General features: G+C 39.9%; 1 protein-coding gene across 6 annotated transcripts in view; it reads right to left on the reverse strand.

Annotated features, from left to right (window-relative positions):
* The window catches only part of NCKAP5 (NCK associated protein 5), a 418,402-nt gene that overhangs the window by 12,190 nt on the left and 387,048 nt on the right, over positions 1-19,164 (reverse strand). For all 6 annotated transcript variants that reach the window (XM_069861526.1, XM_069861528.1, XM_069861529.1 and 3 more), the window contains 2 exons: positions 18,903-19,032; positions 16,077-16,264 (listed from right to left, as the gene is read on the reverse strand). In XM_069861526.1, coding sequence (XP_069717627.1) covers positions 16,077-16,264; positions 18,903-19,032 — 318 coding nt within the window. The remainder of the gene's footprint in view (positions 1-16,076; positions 16,265-18,902; positions 19,033-19,164) is intronic.

Raw genomic sequence — 19,164 nt, forward strand, 5'->3', positions numbered from 1 at the left:
TTCCTAACAGAAGATAAGATGAAGAAAAAGCTGTAAAATTACCAGAGGTTGATAAATTCTGTTTACTATGACTGATGATTTTTATGGAGGATAATTTTACAATCCATCAAACTTCTGTCAGTTCAAGAATCATGCTGCCAAACGTATGCAGTAAATTAATTTTTAAATTTACATATTTATTAAAAATCTTATTGAAACCAGCAGGAAGTAAGCCTTGTTTGAATAATAAAATAACTTGTTATTCTACTGGAAAGAAAACAAAAAAACCCCAACCAACCTTCTATTAAGATGATTTTATAGTAAGGCAATAATTATAAACAGCTACATGACTTAGTTAACCAAACAATGTATTAAATAGCCAACCCAAAATTAATCAAGAATTAGAAAAAAAAAACCTATTGGAAGATAATCAAGTAAAAAATGTAATTTAAAAGCTGAGATACGCATGGCTGAGTTTCAGATGTACTTGAGGATGTGTTTGTTAACTCAGGCCCGCTGGCAGGAGCTCCCGGATTCCCTGTGAACGCATGGGGAGCTGCAGGTGTCTGCCTGCGTGGCTTCCCCACTCAAGGTGCTGAAGAGGAAAGGAGTTAGCAATCTTCTTGTACACGTGGCCCCAGGAAAGTCCCCAGAGTGATGTGCTGCTGGCTCAGGGAAGCATTCTGTGACCCAAGCCTAGCTTTATTGTCACAGAAGCCCACTGTAAGAAGGCATTACAGCTGGGTGCCTCCTGCTAGAAGCTGAACAAGAACCATAGAAACATCTGCTGAACTAGGGAATAAACTGAGACAACAAAGGAGCAAAGACTACAGCATGTGGTAGGACGTGGCACGACTTGCGAGGAGAGCAAGAATGACTTTTCGCGGAACAGGTCATTGGGCACTGGAACAGGCTCCCCAGGGAGGTGGTTGAGTCACCATCCCTGGAGGTGTTTAAAAGACGGGTGGATGAGGTGCTGAGGGGCATGGTTTAGTGATTGATGGGAATGGTTGGACTCAATGATCCTGCAGGTCCTTTCCAACCTAGTGATTCTATGATTCTATGATTCTATGTTGGATGTCTGCCATGGTTACCAGGGCAAAGCACTATGCCTGTCCTTGTGGTGACAACACTGAGAATAGAAAGAAATAGGCTAAGGTTAGACCTAATAATTTAACCAGTGGACTAATATGTATCTTGATGGAAAAAATATGGCTCGTAACTAATCTCCTGTTTACTGGACAACTCAAGGATACAGTTCTGGGCTGTGACTCAGTGACCAAGTGGATTAATCCTGAAGGAAACGAGAGAGACAGAGCTACATGCAGAGAATAGGTAATTCATGTCATAAATGCAGATTGTAGACGGTATTGCTTTGCCCAGCTCTAAAGGATAATCAAAAAGAAACATTGTGAATTAAGCAGAATAAGGCTGGGCACCAAGATGACCACTGCTGGAGATGCAGATGGAAGTTCCTAGAGCCAGGAGATTTATGAAGTGTTCAACCTGCCTCCTCACAAAATCAAAGCAGTGCCATGCATTTTGATTAATACACATATCATTTGGCTGTGATCCAAGGGTAATTTTAGTAAATTTATGGTTTTAGATTTGTTTGCCTCATCTTTTAGATGCATCTGTTTCTGGTCATGAGAACCTCCGTACTACTTTGCGGTTCACCCAGGCATACAAAATGTATCTCACTTGGATCTGGTGGGAGGTATTAGTGGTTGTGAGCTCTCCGTGAGGGGCACAGGCTCGAAACAGAAAGGAGACAAGGACCAGTGTGCTGGACAGGCCTTTGCCTTCCCACCTTTGCCTTCCCTGGACACCATCAAGGTTCAGGTTAAGCTGCAAACAGGATCTCAGAACGTTTGTGCTGAGTCCACCTGGGCTACAAAAGTCCCTCTGGAATGAGAGGTGTTATTTTGATAAGGCTTGGAAGTTTTTTCAGAGAAAGGAAGCCCAGTAAAAATATGTATTGGGATCACCAGTTCTGTGGGGTCTGACCTCCCTGTTTGGCTGTGAGAAAACCTTTGCTGGGAAAGATCAAAGAAGAAATTCGACGTGGGGAACGAGGACAGGTTTCTGTTCTCACAGTGGCCTTCCTGCAGAGACAGAATAAGGTAGTACTTTTTGTATTGATTTTGCTACAATTTGTGTATAAAGAAAGAAATGTGTATATGAAGTGAAATCCAGCCACATGAATAGAAATGCTTTGGAAGATTTATCGACTTTAGGAATGCATAAGTGTTACTGCAGTACTAACACTGCAAACTGTTGTGAGATACTGGTAATACAGACCATATTGCTATGCCTAAAATACAGATTATAATACCGTTAATATGATAGGCCACTAGGAGGACTAAAATACAACTGGAATTCACGCAGACACCTTGTAGAGCTAACGTGCACTCATTTTTTGAATGACCAAAGATGACACAAACAGGAAACTTGGATAAAAATACAGAATAAAGCAGTTCCCAGGACCCGTTAGCAAACAAATAATTTGAAAAGTGTTGCTGAAAATGAACAAGCATTTGATAATTACTGGAATTTAAAAAAAGTATCTTTAAAGTGTTGATTTCTTCAATGTTTTAGATTATTCAGGATTCAAATACTTGTAAGAACGGAATAAAATTTTTCTCCATTCACAGATGTTGTTAAGAGCCCTGGATGGACAGCAGGACCACTGAAAGCGGTATAGTTCTGCTCATGCAAAACTCTTTGTAGGTTCAGGGTGTGAAGTTGCTTCTAACATTCTGAAAATTCCTCAGTAGAGGGTTGATGTGTTTGTGGTTATCCCTTGTAGTGCAAGATCCCATCTTGAATAAGAATGCTTGATGAGAATATTAAGTGATAATGATTATTTGCTTAGCACTGCTGCAGGGCCTTCAAAGCCCTCAAAGCAGGCTGCTAACAGTACTGGATTAAATTCTTAATGCAGCTGGAAGGTATTATTTATATTCTTTACTTAAAAACGGGGAATTTAATAGCAAGAGAGGTTTAGCAATTTGGACAGTCAGCCAGAACATCACCCTGATGTCCACAGCCCTGCACTCTTATAATTGCTAAGTTTTTGTCACAATTTGAATGTTTATTTTTTGCTTTACAGGCAGAAGACTCTGTGAAAGACAAAGGCTTGTATCATTCTCCTCACTAGAAAGCATGTGAAATGCTCTTCCGCACACAGAACCTGGCATTTTATCCAGTGTATGTGGTAGTTAATCAAATGTTTTGCACTGACTTCAGTAGATTTTGGATCAGACTCTTGATGCATTGAGAGATAAATTATTTAACTTACTGAGTTCCCCTAGAAACAAAATATTGAGCTGCAAACAAAGCTAACAAACACCAAATGGGATACCATCTGCTGCAATGAAGAGAACATGACCAGTTTCCCCCACGCTTGAGATTCTTCCAAAATACAATCTCAAATAGGTCTGTTAAACTCCCAAATGTCTCACAAAATTGGCTTAGGACAGGTTAGCAAATGCTAACGCCACCAGCAACCGCAAGCTGCCCTCTGATGTATCAGTTGGAGTCATCTGTGGTTTTATTTCTATCGGACTGCCCTGCATAAAAGCTCAGGGGTTTTCTGCTATCCAGAGCCTACGCAGCCTATGGAGGTGTTTCTGTTCATGCTGTGTCCTAGGTCCAGACACTGTCCCTGAGTAAATATGAATGGTAACTATCTATATAATGATGCACTCATAAATCTGGACTCTTCTGTCTTTGGACATCCATACTCCATGCCTCACGGACTTCTGGAGGAACAGGATACGGAGGCAAAAGAAACTCTGTCTCCCACAGGAATGGCAGGAGATAACCGAAATCCCAAGTCCAGAGCATTCCCTACTTCATATAGAAGTTTTTGGCTGTGAATGGAAAACGTGTGGGTTCCCAAACACTTTTGCAGGGACAGAAGGACACTGCTAAGCTAAATGCAGTGCGTATGACGCCAGTGGGTGCCGTCAGCATTAGCTCCCTTTCTACTTAGAAAACATACTAATTATGGAACATGAGGAGAAAACCTAAGAGTATTTGCTCTGTAGAACAAGACAAGAAGGTGTTTGTCTTCATACCTAAATTTTCTACATAGCCAGAGGCTTAATCTCCTAGTATCACCACTACAAGTGATGAGACTATGATGAGAAAACAGAACCTCCAAAGACTATTCAGTCTTTAGCATTTAACCAGAAAGCCTACAGCTCTTCACATTACACAGCTCTTTTTCATGGTGAATGCTCTTCTTTGGCTTGCTCTGCTGCCTGTGTTTTCATCACTGTCCTCCTAATTGTTGTCATAATATAGATTCCATGTTTTTACAATTGATTTCATTTATAGAAATGCTGTATTATAAATATTGAACTCTCTGGTACCCTGGCTTGTTACAGTGGTTCTCAGAAACATGAAAAGAAAAGATGATGTTCCAATAACAGTAATAGTGAAAATACTTCATAAAATTATATGTATGATAGTTTTAGCATTTTCCAGTTGCTTATACCCCAATGGTATGGAAAATGAAATAAAGAAATAAGTTTAAAAGTACAAAGAGTTTCATTATGATATGATCTTAACTATACCCTTGCAGGACCAGATTAAAAACTTCATAATCCTTTTAACTCAGGGGGAGGGGGGAGGAAATGCCTGCTAAGATTCCATGACATTCCTCACAGAGCCAAAGTACAGAAGCAGGATGATACAGATCAAAATTCTGCCAGAGAGGGAAAATATCTAAATCTACTTTCAAGAACCTACAAGAACACCATGATTTTCACAGGATTCAAATAAGAGAATGTCAGAGACATTGGCAGTTGCTGCAAATTTCTAGCACCCTTGAAAACTCGGCAGCTGAAATTTATAAATATGAATTTAGGCACAGCCATTAGGAAATGAAGCTTGAAAAAACCTAACTTATATTTTTACTGATTAGGGGGCACAAGCAAGACTGCAGTTCTTTCAGTTTCCTTAGTTTTGGGCATTGTTTGAAAAGCTCTCACATTTCAAATATTTTTTGCATCTTAGTACTTGTATCACCAACAAGTTTCCCAATCTGGTAGCTTTTCAGTGGATACAGTGTCTTGGTGAAGTTTAGACACTCCTGTTATAAGGAATATCACAGACTATTACTGCATGATTAACATTTTAATTTTGTAATGTTCAGCAATATAATATATTCATATTTAATTTTTTCATTCCCACTCACTTCTGCTTTACTGTTCATCCGCCCAAATCCATCCAAAAATGCAATCATCAGGCACAGTCAACATGGGATCATAAAGGCAAAGTCCTATCTAACTGATTTTACATCCTTCTGCGATAAGGTCACCCAGCCAGTAAATGAAAGGAAGGCAATGGATGTAGTTTTTCTGGATTTTAGTAAGGCTTTTGATATTGCCCCTCACAGCACCCTTCTGGACAAGTTGTCCAGCTGTGGGATAAGCTGGTTCACAGTGCTCTTGATGAAGAACTGGATGAAGGGCAGAGCTCAGAGGGTGGTAGTGAATGGGGCTACACCTGGCTAGTGACTGGTCACCAGTGGTTCCTCAGGGCTCAGTTCTAGGGCCAGTCTCATTCCATACATTTATCGACAATCTGGATGCAGGAGTTGAACGCACCGTTAGTAAGTTTGCTGATGATACCAAACTGGGAGGTACCAAGGGATCTAGATAGATTGGAGCGTTGCGCTATGATTAATGGGATGAAATTTATCAAGCTGAAATGCTGGAATCTGTACCTAGGATGGAGTAATGCCAGGCACAAGTCTCAAGGGGGAGAGGAGTGGCTGGAGAGTAGTGCACCAGCCGATCAAAAGAAGTGAGTGATTATCTCTATATTCAGCATTGGTGTGGCCTCACCTCAAATATTGTGTGCAGTCCTGGGCACCACAATTTAAGAATGATCTGAAGGTCCTTGAATGCATTCAGAGGAGGGAAACAAAGCTGATGAAAGGGCTGTAAGGAACATCCTATAAGGAGCAGCTAGTTTGGAAGCAAGGAGGCTGAGAGGTAACGTCATTGCTCTCTACAGCTTCCTGAGGAGGGGAGGAGGAGAGGGAGATGTCGATGTTTTCTCCCTGGTATCCAGGGTCAGGATGCTGTGGGAACGGTTCAAAGCTGCACCATGGGAGCTTTAGACTGGACATCAAAGTATTTCTTTACTGAGATGGTGGTCAAACAGTGGAATAGGCTTCCTAGAGAGCTGGTCAATGCCCCAAGCCTGTCAGTGTTTAAGAGGAATTTAGACAATGCACTTAATAACATGCTGGAGCTTGGTCAGCCTTGAATTGGTTAGGCAGTTGGACAGATGACAGTTGTAGGTCCCTGCAAACCTAAAGATTCTATTATTCCATTCTGTTCCATTTCATTTCTTTCCATTCCTGAATAGAAATTCCAGCTTGTAAGCAATCTGAGGTCTCATTTTAGAGCTTGCTTTACAGAGCATTGAGTAAACTACAGGATATGTGCAAACATAATAGGATGTAAAACCCCTAACTTTTAAATATTTGACTGGCAATTATTCAGGTAATTCTTCAAGTAACCACTTGTGGTTTTATTTGCTGAGAATAACGCTAGAGTAGTTAAGGGAAGTTCTTAAGGCTACAGCTTTTTATAGTACATAAAACTTTTAGTGACCTCTATTAATGACCAGGCAAAGAACGGAGTAGTCCAGAGAAGGCGGCACTAATGGGAATGCAGCCATCAGGATGTATCTCAGTCATTGATGGATTGAAGTGCAGTTCAGGCTGAGAGGACTCTACATGTCCAATGGAAACTTATATCGTTCTTCTTAGCTTTTGTAAAAGATAATCTAACATTTAAATTACATACCTATAGCTTAAAAAACTCCTAAACTTCCCTGTGCCACTTAATACCTAATGTCTGCTAAATCCCATGTTTTTTTCTCCTACCAAATACAACTACTACTTTCCATGAAAATGATGTGGCTGCTGCATAAGACCTGGAAGCCACGTACCGGGGCCTGAAGATACAGTAAGAAATAAAACATTTCACTTGGGGACTTGCTGTAAGTGAGAGTGTTGGAGTTCACAGAAAATATGTAATCAATGTTTTTCTTAAGGATTTAGACAATCTGTGTGTCCTATTGCAGAAAAATCCAGTATAACTTCTCATTCAGGTATCAGGTGAATCACTCTGGGGAGATGAAAACAGCTTGTGGAACAAACTATAAAAACCTGCAATTTTTTGCAGATATTTGCCTTCTTCTCAACGAGTGTGCTGATTAGGATATTATTGTCTGTGTACATGCAAAGAGAAAAAGCATCCTTTTAAAAAAAGAAACATTTTACTAACATTTTTTCAGCATACTGCCACAGCTCCTGCTGGTATCAGCCGTTTAACTTACTCCTCAAGTATTCCGCTCAGATCAGAACTCTTATAGAAGATCAGCTATTTTCTACCCTTCTCCGCATGATGTTTGAGTGCTTTATGCAAAACATATTGCTGTTTTAGATGGGAAAGGCAAGTTTCAGCTGGAAAAACAATTCACAAAAATATTAGAGCATTATTCATCTCATTTAACTCTGCTAATCAGATGCTCCTCTTGGTGTCAAAATATTTTCCAGCTTCAGAAAACACACAGCTCACTGAATACCTCTCTGCCCTACTGCTCTTCTCTTGATTGAGTCAATCCAATGTTTATTGTATCCAATTTATTTTTTAGCTTTTTCTTTTATTACTAGTACCATTTCTACCATTACAACAATTACACTGTCTCACAAGCTCACTAATATTTATCATTTGTTGCTGTTAATGTGCCCTGAATTCCATTTTGCCCTACAGTATTATTGTAATATTCTGATTCAACACAGAGAGAAATGAAACCTAGAGCTTTGTTGCCAAAGATGGAGGAACTGGAGAGCGTCTGGTTACAAATGGTAGAAACACTAGTGCACTTTGGGCCATGCTGCAAATCACAGCAGCTCCATCTGTCAAACCTTTGAAAAACAGCTCAGAACATTTTCCACTCAGGGAAATCACTAGCAAATGATACTTTTATTCAATTTGTCTTCTGGTCCTGATTAGACTAAAGGAACTATCTACCTAAAGCTAAGAGCCCCAGTGCCTGTTAAATACTTATGTAATCTTCAGTTATATAGGGAAATAGGTGTTTTTGTGCACAGGGTGCGTCTGCAAGGCACAGCGCAGTGTGATGCAAAGATACTGGTGAGCAAGCCGGGTGGGCTGGGACTAAACGCAGTGGGGTCTTTTCAACACGCTGCTTATTTCAGCTACCCAGCCCTGCTGAGAAGTAGCCTGGAGTAACCCAGCCATAAGGAGCTGCGCTAACACCGTGCCCAAGCAGGCTCCCTGTAAATTAGCTCTGTACAGCTCTGCGTTGCTCTGGGCATTCGTACACAAATGGTTTTGGACCATTTCTTGGGGGACTCCAGCAAATGAGCTGCAGGACTTTTTGCGACATCCAGGCCAGTGTGTAATGTGGTTGTGCAGCTCTTACGTGCTGAAAAGACGAGGTTCTCTCTGTAATTTGAAATTACTTGCTGAGACGGTGGGATTTGGGGTTTCTGCTCCAGTGATCAAGTTTTTCCACTCAAAAAGGGCAAAGTTCTTCCCTCCTTACAGTGCCAGAGGGGTCATATTCAGTGAGCACAGCACTCTGGCTGGGGCACAGGACAGCTCAGCGTGTTGCCTGGAATCAGACAAGCCCACACATCTGCATCTGGCACTTGACAAACAACACGGGCACACTTCACACAGCCCTCTGAGTTATTTGGGGATTTAGTTTTACATGACACTGTGCCGCAGGCACTAGAACTGCACCTACCTGCCAGTGGTGCTTCAAGTCCTTAACTTTCCTCCCATTGCTACAGCTTTTCACTTCCTCCACGTCTTCCCCCAGACTCAAATCCCAACTTATCTCCTGCTAGCCTTGCACACCATGTGTTTTAAATGCCACACAGCCTGCTGTACTATGCCAAGGACTTTCTGTCCCTCACCAATATCCAAATACTCTTTTAAAACACTGTGCTAAAAGATATTTGAGTTAAAATGTCGCCACCTACCCATCCCCATAAATACTCTTACTACAAACAAAATAGAGAGAACCTTTACTCCAGCTGGAGGGCTACTCAGAATGGGATTTGGTGGCACAGTGCTAAAACTACTGAGTCCATTAGTGCTAGAAGTAGAACTGTATCAGCAGATAACAGTTTCCAGTTTTGTTAGGGTATGTTTTTCCTAAAAATATCCCTTGCATACCATTAAAAAGTTATTTTCTCTGGCGGACTCTGCTTTCCAAATGACGTTTTGCCTTGCCAAAGCCTTTTAAAAACTTAAAAAAGTTATGGAGGATTTTATCATCCTCCTTGCTGAGCCACTCTCCATTGCATGATTTTTTACTAAAGCCCTCAGCAGTGTGAGAAGCCTCAGTCATTTCACCTAGAAGGCACAGGGAGAGAAATGAGTCTCTGTATAACTGCAGCTTTTTATTGTTGCCAAGCTAGTTCCTCAGGCTAACTGTAAGAATGTTCTTCCACACTACACAACGTTTCTTTTAAGTGATACATGTCAAGTGAGACTTTGTCCCAGGAGACTGCCTAGCAGTCTTCAAATTGTTTGTTTTGCCATCTCTCACTTTACTTTTTGGAGGCAACTTTGATGGTGAGATACTAGAAACTATAAGACCTGATTAGGAATATAAGGCTTGGAAGCAGATCTCAGAATGTGAACTTGCCTTATGCAGGGGAAAAAGAAAAACCATGCAGAGACATGGGATTTGTTGATGTCAAGAGACTTCCTGGCCTATTTCTAATTTCACGTTTCCCCACACGAGCTGAATCAGACTTGAGGCTAGAAAAAAATATTTTTAATTCTGCAGTAGTCCCATGGGTGCTATGGTAAAATCTGTTTTCTTATCAGATCATGCTCCTGTGGTTTTTGTCACTTACATTGTCAAATACTCCCATAAAATCCCCCTGACAATAGATCTTACATCAACTTGTGTAATTACTCAGACAGTCTTTGCATTTATGGAACAAGTATTGCATCATTCATCTGAGAATCAAAACCCTTTGATTAAATAGAAAGGAAGTCTCACAGCCCCGAGCCTGTCAGTGGGTAAGTTCTATTGAGACAGTTTTGGCACATGGAAATGGAACCGTGCAGCTTAAAGACCTTCATACGCACCACATTTAAGGAGCGTGGGGAGGCTGCGGTGCAGAATAGCTGCTACAGTAGTGCAGCCCATGCCCAGCGTTGCCTCATGCGAGTGGTCTCAGCGACCTCCCCCAGCAGCAGCAGCTGTGGAGGCAGAGGTCCAGGGCAGCTCTGAGCACGCACGCACGAGGCAGGCGAGCTTGGAGACAGCCTAGCTCCAGCGGGGCCACTTCAGGGCTGCACGAACAGACCGTGCTCTGACCTGAGCGGGTACATCTGCCTGGCTTTACACCACTGTGACACTTCTGGCTGAGGTCCTAGCTAACTCCAGTTCAGTTATCTGCTCCTTTTCTGTGGGTAAGTGAGTTCACTCTGCTCTCAGCACAGAGGTGCTGAGTCCTAGATGGACATACGAGTCTGCTGGGTAGTTTAATTCCCCCTTGTAACACTGCCCTTTCTACAACTGCAGCTGGATTTTCTAATATTTATGCACCCAGTGCCAATGTGATCTGAGTTTTGAAGATCAAATCCAAAAGCATAAATACCGTAAACATTATTTTCAGTTTCAGGGAAAATAAAAGGATAGTTGATCCTGACTGAATGAGAACGTCTGGTTCTAGGCTGGCATCACCTAATGTTTACATTAATAAACCACCTCCCTAAACATATACAACAATTTTAAACACTAATTCCTTGTATGAAAGAAAACTATTGATCTTAAAACAGAAAAGCCAGGTGAATGAGTTTGCAGATTTATCCCCTATCTACAAATTGTGCAAATGCAGTATCTTTCTTGAAATATGACTAGGAAAGGAAATACAACTGATTCCCTCCTTACTTCATCATCTTCCTCTGTCTTAAGCCTGGCAAAGAAAACAGCAAAGAAGGTGCAAGGTTTCTGTACTTGATACACAATAACTGAATTATACAATCAGTGCACAGAAAACCGTAATCGGATTTGATCTAGCCCACCTTGATACTTTCTCTTATTGACAAGGGACCCCCTTCTATCTTCTTTCTAGTATAACAATTTGTAAGAGTTGCTTTGAATTCTATATCCACAGTAACTCATATATTGTTACTAGGACAAGACCTAGGACACCTAGAGCACTTGCTGCTTTGTTTCTGGTTGTAACATGAGACAGGTATTGCTGTCCCCAATTTGCAGGCAGTGAAACTGAGATCCTGAGACCAAGCAACTGGCCAAATATCACCCAGTGCTGCCCCAGCTGCAGGAACTCTTGTTATTATGAAAGTATAAGCAACCTGAGAGTGCACTGAGATGCAGTGTCACTCTCCAAAACACATATGGTGGCTACAATAGCTGCTCTTTACTAGCTGGCCACAGAGGAAAGCTTGGGGCAACGTTCATCAACGTTCAACTTTGGGTTGAAAGATCAAGACACAGTACAGGATAGCTGCTTATGCTTCCTTTCTCTGGTCATGGCAAGGGAGCAAGTGGTTCTACAGGTCAATACCAACCTCCCACTTTCAGGATGCAGCTCCTTCTAACAGCTAATTGGACCGGAGTAATTATCTTAGGCTTTTTCACACATGATGAGGAGAATCCCTCCATAAGCATATCTTATAATGTGAAAAAAATTAGTTCTCTGTGAAAGCAGAGTGCACACGGTCTCCCTGAAACTACCTCAGACATTTAAATATGGAGAGTCTCTTTGAAGAGGGTCTCCATTTAAGAGCCTACGAGCTTAAGGCACCTTTAGAAAGTGACTCAGATAACCCAAATCAGGCACATAAACTTTGCTGGCATGTTCCCCAAGAGCTGCATAAATAGGAGAACAGTGCAAAATGTCCAGTGTGCTGCTAATTTGTACCCTAGCTCAAGACTCATTGATCTCTGTGGGAGATGAGACACAAGCACAAGAAGCTCATGCCTTTCTTCGTTTACCCCCTACTCTTGTTTTGCATAGCTAGCTGAGGTGTCTAGGCTGCTTTAACTATTGCTGTAATTCAGGAATCCTGGAACGTTCTCTACAGCATAAGGTTAATGCTCTGGGATCCTTGACGATGGCACGTGTGCAATTACTTCCTTGTTCTTGTTTCTGGTCCTTTTGTGGATACCCAATCTGTTAAGTATGATGCACTAGAAGGCTCGTGAGCACAATGAGTCAATCATATGGCATTAACTTCCAATCAGCTTTCTCTGCCATTAACAACCTTGAGTTTATTTGGGAATGCTGCCACGTCAGTCCTGTTTGTAAGTGTAGCCAAAAGAGCAGTGACTTCTACAATTTTTCCTTTTCCGGTATTTGCCAGCAGGTGTTAATATCTATGTGAATTGCAAGGCATGGTGATTTGAACATTTGATCTTCATAAATCATCTGCACAACACAAAAACTGCAGTTTTGAATAAGACCATAACTTCACCTTGCACATAGAAGCCTTTTTTGTTAAGTGAGCCCCCTAGTTGAACTGTTGATGCAGCTAACGCTGTAATTGTGACAGAAATGGCAGATTTCTCATCATAACCAGAGCAAAACAAAAGGATTTAGAAACTTGTGGTGGGGACTGACCCCTTCCATAAAGGATCTTTTATTTAAAGTGCTCTTCAAGTCACACCCCAAAATACAAACGTGCCTTGATGGTGACTCAAATTGAGTAACACAGAAGAACAAGAGAAAGCAAGAAGGGCTGTAATACAGAAGAGAAGTATGTGATAGTTGCTTAAGGATAGAGAAGAACACAAATTTTCCATGATGCTTCGGGATCATAAGAGTGATTAAATAACAAAATATTTGACGAACTCATTACTTCTAGAGACCAAAGACAATAAAAATAAAGTCTTGTGTGCCGTTTGATCATGAGTTAATCAACAATAGGCCTGAGTGAGCGAAATGTATCATGTTTTCTGAATTCTTGAAAGAAAAAATAAATCACTGAGCTTTAAAGGTCTAAGCAGTAAATTAATTGAAATGTGAAATAATTTTTCACTGCATTATTATAGTAGCACTCATGACATCAGCAAACTGCTCAAGGCACTACCAGTTAGTGCTGCAAGGAAGAGGAACAGCTGCTTCATGCAGGCCTCACTGAAGTTTCACCGGATTGGTGTCTCCCGTGGGCTGATTGTAGTGGAATTTGGATCAGGTGCTTCATGTGTTTTGTCATATCAGAGAAGTTGCTGTTAAATTAAAATTAATTCCATTGATACATAAAAAAAATATTATTTCTAGTTTTCAACATCCTATAGAGAAAAACACACCATAGCTGCTAATTTCAGTGAAAGTTTTATGTCCAAGATTCAATGCATTTTATTCCTTTCTTTGAAATTGTCATTAGTTTTTCTTGTCCAAAATCCTGCTGTGTACAAAAGGATGACATTATTGCAGGGTATGTTTCCCAGGTCAAAATAATGACATCAAATTGGTCTTACTGCCAAGAGAATTTATTCAGGATGCTGTTTAAGATTTGGCAGATGAGAAACCAGAACAACAACTATTTCTCCTTTCAATGTGTAAAAGCCTTTTTGATTCCTCAAACAGGGCATTCAGTGCCCCTTTATCATAGTGATTGCCCGTTGGTTGTTTCCCTTCTGAAACTCCTTCTGTACAATATTTTGTTTGCTGATAAAACATGTTGTGTATCTACCTTGGGGGTAAGACTGGTGGATATGTTCAGTGAGAAGGAGATGATTCAAATGACAATAAGTCTGGGTTAGCAGAGCGTTCTGCCAGAACGTCTCATTAGGGCACCCAGTCTGAGGACACTGTCGTACTGGTGCTGTACAGTTCAATTTAATTGGGCTGAGGGACTGATACAGCACACTGCTCTTCCGACAAGCAGTGCAAACTCATTCTGTCCATCACGACACTTGGTTGGTGTTTTTTTTTTTAAAAGACTTCACACACACCATTTGGAAATGAAATTCAAAGCACATAGCATCTCGTTTTTCAGAACGCCAGATATTCTGCATGAAAGCTACATTTTTTTTCCCCTGTCAAAATGCATCTGTTTTATTTTAGAATTGTGACCATAAGTGCCTGAGTGTCTGGTGTCCCCCTTTCTTTGTGAGTAATGTTCCAGATCACACAGTTCTAATTTAAACAGACCGTGGATCTTCTTGGGTTGGAGAAATTACAGCAGAGAAAAAAATGCCATGCTGGTTCAAACAAGGAGTTCAGGGCAACCTGCTTTTCATGGTTCCGGCTTCTCACTCGTGATTCTAAAAAGCTTAATACTAATAGGCAAATCTCTAGTACTTTGAGCTTTCACTGTTCACTGAGAGGCAATGCTGTTTTGAGAGCTACTTCAGATCCTCAAAAAATAATCTCAAAAGCTCCCCAAAGCAATGCATGACAAATTCTAATGCTGAGTTATACCTGATGCCTTCTAGTTTAATGATGGATTTTAACAAGGATCCTAAGGTTTTTTTTCAATAAGTTTTGTTTAAGTTTTGATGCTGATTAGGCACATAGCAGAGGTGTCATCTACAAGAAATGCACAAGAAGAATGAATTGAAAGTAGATGCAACTCTGAGCTACTTTTCTACAGTGGAATCAAATCTAATTTCTCTATTAATAGCGAAAGACCTTGGCATTCAGAAAGCAGAATTGATTTATATAGATATATATACACACACACACGTATATGAATACTTATATAATTAATCTTGTCTGCACAATTAATCAATGAATTTCTAGAAGTTCAAGATGAGAAATGAAGTGAATGCTCGAATTATTTTCCTTCATCTGTCCTTTTGAATACTCTTCTGCTACCTCTTCTTTTCCTTTTCTTCTTTGCAACTATGAACCTAGATTCTTTAAAATTATTATTTCTAATACGACCCATTCAAACTGAATCATATTCTGGGTAGCAGTAAAATTTGGTTGATGGGGAAATGGGGCAGATACATTTCAGGACTTTTCTTTTGAAGTGTGTGAGTCAATTTAATATTCAGTTAAGCGGGTCTTTCATGCCAGCACAGTTGGGATAAACAGGGGCATTGCCAGTTTGTTCCACACATTCCTTCTGCACATTTGGCCCAGATTCCTAAAAGCTGTAAGAGTCTAACTTTGGGTAGAGCTAATCACCTCTGAAGTTAAAATGCACAATCATTTTCTGAACCTGAAAACTCGGGTTTGGGAAGAGATAAAAATTATTTTTCATCATGAAAAAGGAGAGAGGATCTGGGGAAAGACTGAATCTGGAGGCAAAATGATTACAGTGAATCATGGCTGGGTGTCTCTGTTCAAAACAACAGGCCTGTTAGAGCAAAGGACAGAAAAAGTCAGAAAGAAGTGTGATGATGAGAGGAGAAGGCATGAGAATGGGGAAGGAAAAGAGCGGGCCAAGAAGTGGCTTTTCAGGGTTGTTGAGATTGCATGATGTCAGGTTCAATGTTTTTAGAGGCAGAAACAGCAAATGGATTCACATGAACCAAGCGCAGAAAACAAATCTCTTTCAGTTTAGTGTCAAGATCCAAATATCAGATCAGGACTGATCTTCATCAAAATCATGTTTAAAACTCTCAAATCATAAGTTTTAGAGCAAACAACAAAAGTTATTTCAAAAGAAGATAGAAGATAGCCGACTTCCATAGCATCATTTCATTTGAATTTTCCAGAATACTACTTCAGATGTTTAAGTCATTTACTACATGTTGTGCTATATATATTATCTAACTATACGCAAAAGAATGACCTTAAAAGATAAATTCTGTGGTTTCTTGCTAGCCTTAAATTTCAGTTCCTGTCTAATGTCAGAGTGCTAGTTCCAGTCTGTCTCTACTTGTCAATATTGGAAGTCCAATTCTATGACAAATGAACATCAGAATGTAACATTCTGTTCTAAAAACATTTAGGTCTTTACTCTTCTGCAGGTCAAGTTGTTTTTTTCAAGTCTGCCTGTTTTTTTGTAATCATTAGGACACTGAGGAAACAACAAGAGGCAAAAATAATTATGAAGAAAATAAGAAGTAAGATAAAAATCACAGTAACTCACACTTGTGCTCTCCTTGCCTTTGCTGTCTTTACTGGAAGCTCCACTCAGCTGCTCAATTAAACTGTAATGCGCTAATTGTTCAGGTCCATCCTCTCCAAAATGGCCATAGAGACTGTGTTGGTATAAATCCAAGATTGACATCGGGTTCCCCAGAAATGACTTTCTCTGATTTTGTTTTTCTTGCTTAGCTGTAAGAGATGTTAAAAATAATGTTATCATAGCATATTTAATTGATGAAATGCAATCTACATGCGCTGTACTGTAATTTTAGAATTTTTAAATGTATTTCAAATGTTTTAAGCTATCTGAGAGTCAATGTAATAAAAGCAGTAACATTCTAGCTCCAAACTCTCCAATCAAAGCATATACAGAGGATTGTTCATGCTTAATATGCAAGGTGAAGGAGAAACCCAGAATTAGTTTCCTTTCTTTCTTTCACTCAGAGATGAGATGGTGAATTTGACCCCATTCTACTGCTGTAAGGTTTTGTTCTTCTCTCTTAATAGCCCTACATGGCAGATGTGCTAAGTCCCTTTAGCATGCCTCTCAGTTTGACTGTAGTTGATAATTCTTTCTTTTTCGCTACATTTTAGCTAATGAATACAACTAGTAATGTAAGAAACAGCCCCTGCCCATTTGTTATAGATCCTACAGTAATACGAGAACATTAGGAATGTTCCTCAGTTTCCAAGTCCAAGTCTGAAAACTCAATCATAAGACCAAAACATAAACAAAGAAATTTCTGTACTTTCATGAAAATGCACAGGAGGCAGAGGCTTACATGACCCTTAGCTTCTTCCTGCACACTTCCTTCTACAGAAACTTCAACTCTACCTTATAAACTAAAGCATTAGATGAGCCTCTGTCTCCAGTGCCTCCAACAGGATCATACATCAGGATAAAACCTTCATGAAACTGGAATAAAAACATTTCCATGGTTGAAATGGAAGAACCTGGAGTATTTGACTTATTCCCTGCTAATCTACTGACCTTCTCCATGAGATTGGGCAGTGTACTAGAAATCTCATCCAAAGCCCACTAAATCAATGAAAGTCTTATCATTGACTTTTAATACCCTTTGCATCAGCACTTAGTCTGTCAGTCTTTCTGTTCCCTGCTCATAAGTGGAAATGAAAATCACTCCGACATTAGAATTGTGCAACCAGTGGAAGTTCATTAATATTTTGGGGACTCTTCTAATAAATATAAATATGTATAAATACAGAAATATATTCTATGAATTGGTTTGCTGCAGCCCCTGCCTCAACCTCATGTGGATCTTTGAGGTTATATCACTTGTGTGCATAAAGAAGGGGAGCTTTTTGAACACAGAATGGAATAAAGTATTGTTATTAATAGAATGTAAGAACTGTATATATAGAGCACAGAAAAGAAATCCTGACCATAAGGGATGACCACAGCAAATATACTTTTGCAATAATGCTTTATAATTTACTTTTACTCACAATTATTAATTTCATTTCTGTAACCAGCCCCTGAATTAGGCATACACACAAGATTAATGATTTTCTATGTAAACTGGTGACTTCAAGTCATGCTTAGGTATCATTAAACTTGGATTTTGCTGCCATTTAATGCAACCACTCAGACAAGATAAAATTCTTTTTCTTTGCAAATCGTGATCAATTCAGAAAAATATGCTTATCTACCTCTCTAATACATCTCACTTGTATTAGAATATGATTTTTTAAAAGCAAAATCTGTGAAAAGAAGTGTTTATGGGCTGAGCTGAATGACTTGCAATATTTAGTACAGTTTAAAAATATAAAGTTATGGGATTAATATAAATAAAGAGTCCCAGCTTTCTACTGTGCTCTCACTGTGGTGGAATCACAAAAAATGGATTAGCTCTGAAAATGCCAAATGTTTAAGTCCAACTCCCAGCAGACACTAAAGAGCACAGTATGTCTGTCAACAGTATCCAGCCATCCACGGTGTTTTTAATGCATTCATCCCTGTGCTGTCTACTGTAGGTGCTAATCTCTGCTGGGTCAAGCTCGCTGCCGTGCAGAGGGTCAGCACAAATCTTATGAATCACTGAAGTACCGCTTAAGCTCTCAGGACTTCTGTGGTGCAGAGACCTTGCACTGGCCTTTGCACTCATCAGAATTTATCTCCTGCAGGTCTGCCATCAGCTGTGTGGGCAAGGATATATATGCCACGCTCTCTTCCTCCTCCCAGAGAGCACACATCTGCACTCAAAGGCAGCTTTCGGCATGGGCAAGCTGGTGGTCAAGACAAGACAGCAATTTCTTGGGTTATTAAACACAAAAAAACTATTATCTCAAGAACTTCATTTAATGTGCTTTTATCTACCGGAATTCAGCAAATTTCACATTGCCATCAATTCTCACAAAAAGGTTTGATACTTGGAAATTGCAACATGTACCTGCAGGACAACGAGAGAGACCTCACTGTGGCAGGTTGGAAAACTTTGGCCTTGATCATCGGGTTATTTCAACTAGCTAATATAATTAAAAAGAAAAAAGGGAAACTATCTTTATAGTCACCTTTTAAATTTTGTAATAATGTAACAGAAGACTTCTTTTTACTTAGCTGCAGGGATTTATGCATAAAAACCTACAAGTTAAGCCCCTGCTAGCAAAACTGTGGAAGAAAGGAAAAAAGATACACAGATCGAACAAAAAGCAAAACATAATAAAAAGCTAATGGAAAATTAGTCTGAAGTAAGATCTAGGGCTAGAAAGTGAAAATTGGACAGAAAGTTCAATGAAGGACACTATCAGCTGCTGAGTCAGAGTGGAGATGAGGGATGTACATTTTTAGGTACAAATTTTCAATTACCTTGTTTGTTGTTCTTTGTTAACTCTATATAGGTCTCCTCTGCAGTTCTGAAATAATTTGTTTCATACTCTGGCTCCGGCTCAGTGTCACTGCTGCTTCCAGAATAAGTACACACTCTCAGAGCTCTGTCCTGCACAAATAAGGGTATTGCAGTCATTCAGATGATGCATATATATCAAAATAATGCTGAAGATGGTATTAGGAGTGGAACACTTTATATTCATCATGCAGTGTGTGTGTATATATTTTATATATATTATAT

Source organism: Phaenicophaeus curvirostris, chromosome 7 (assembly GCF_032191515.1).
Source record: "Phaenicophaeus curvirostris isolate KB17595 chromosome 7, BPBGC_Pcur_1.0, whole genome shotgun sequence".
Taxonomy (NCBI): domain Eukaryota; kingdom Metazoa; phylum Chordata; class Aves; order Cuculiformes; family Cuculidae; genus Phaenicophaeus; species Phaenicophaeus curvirostris.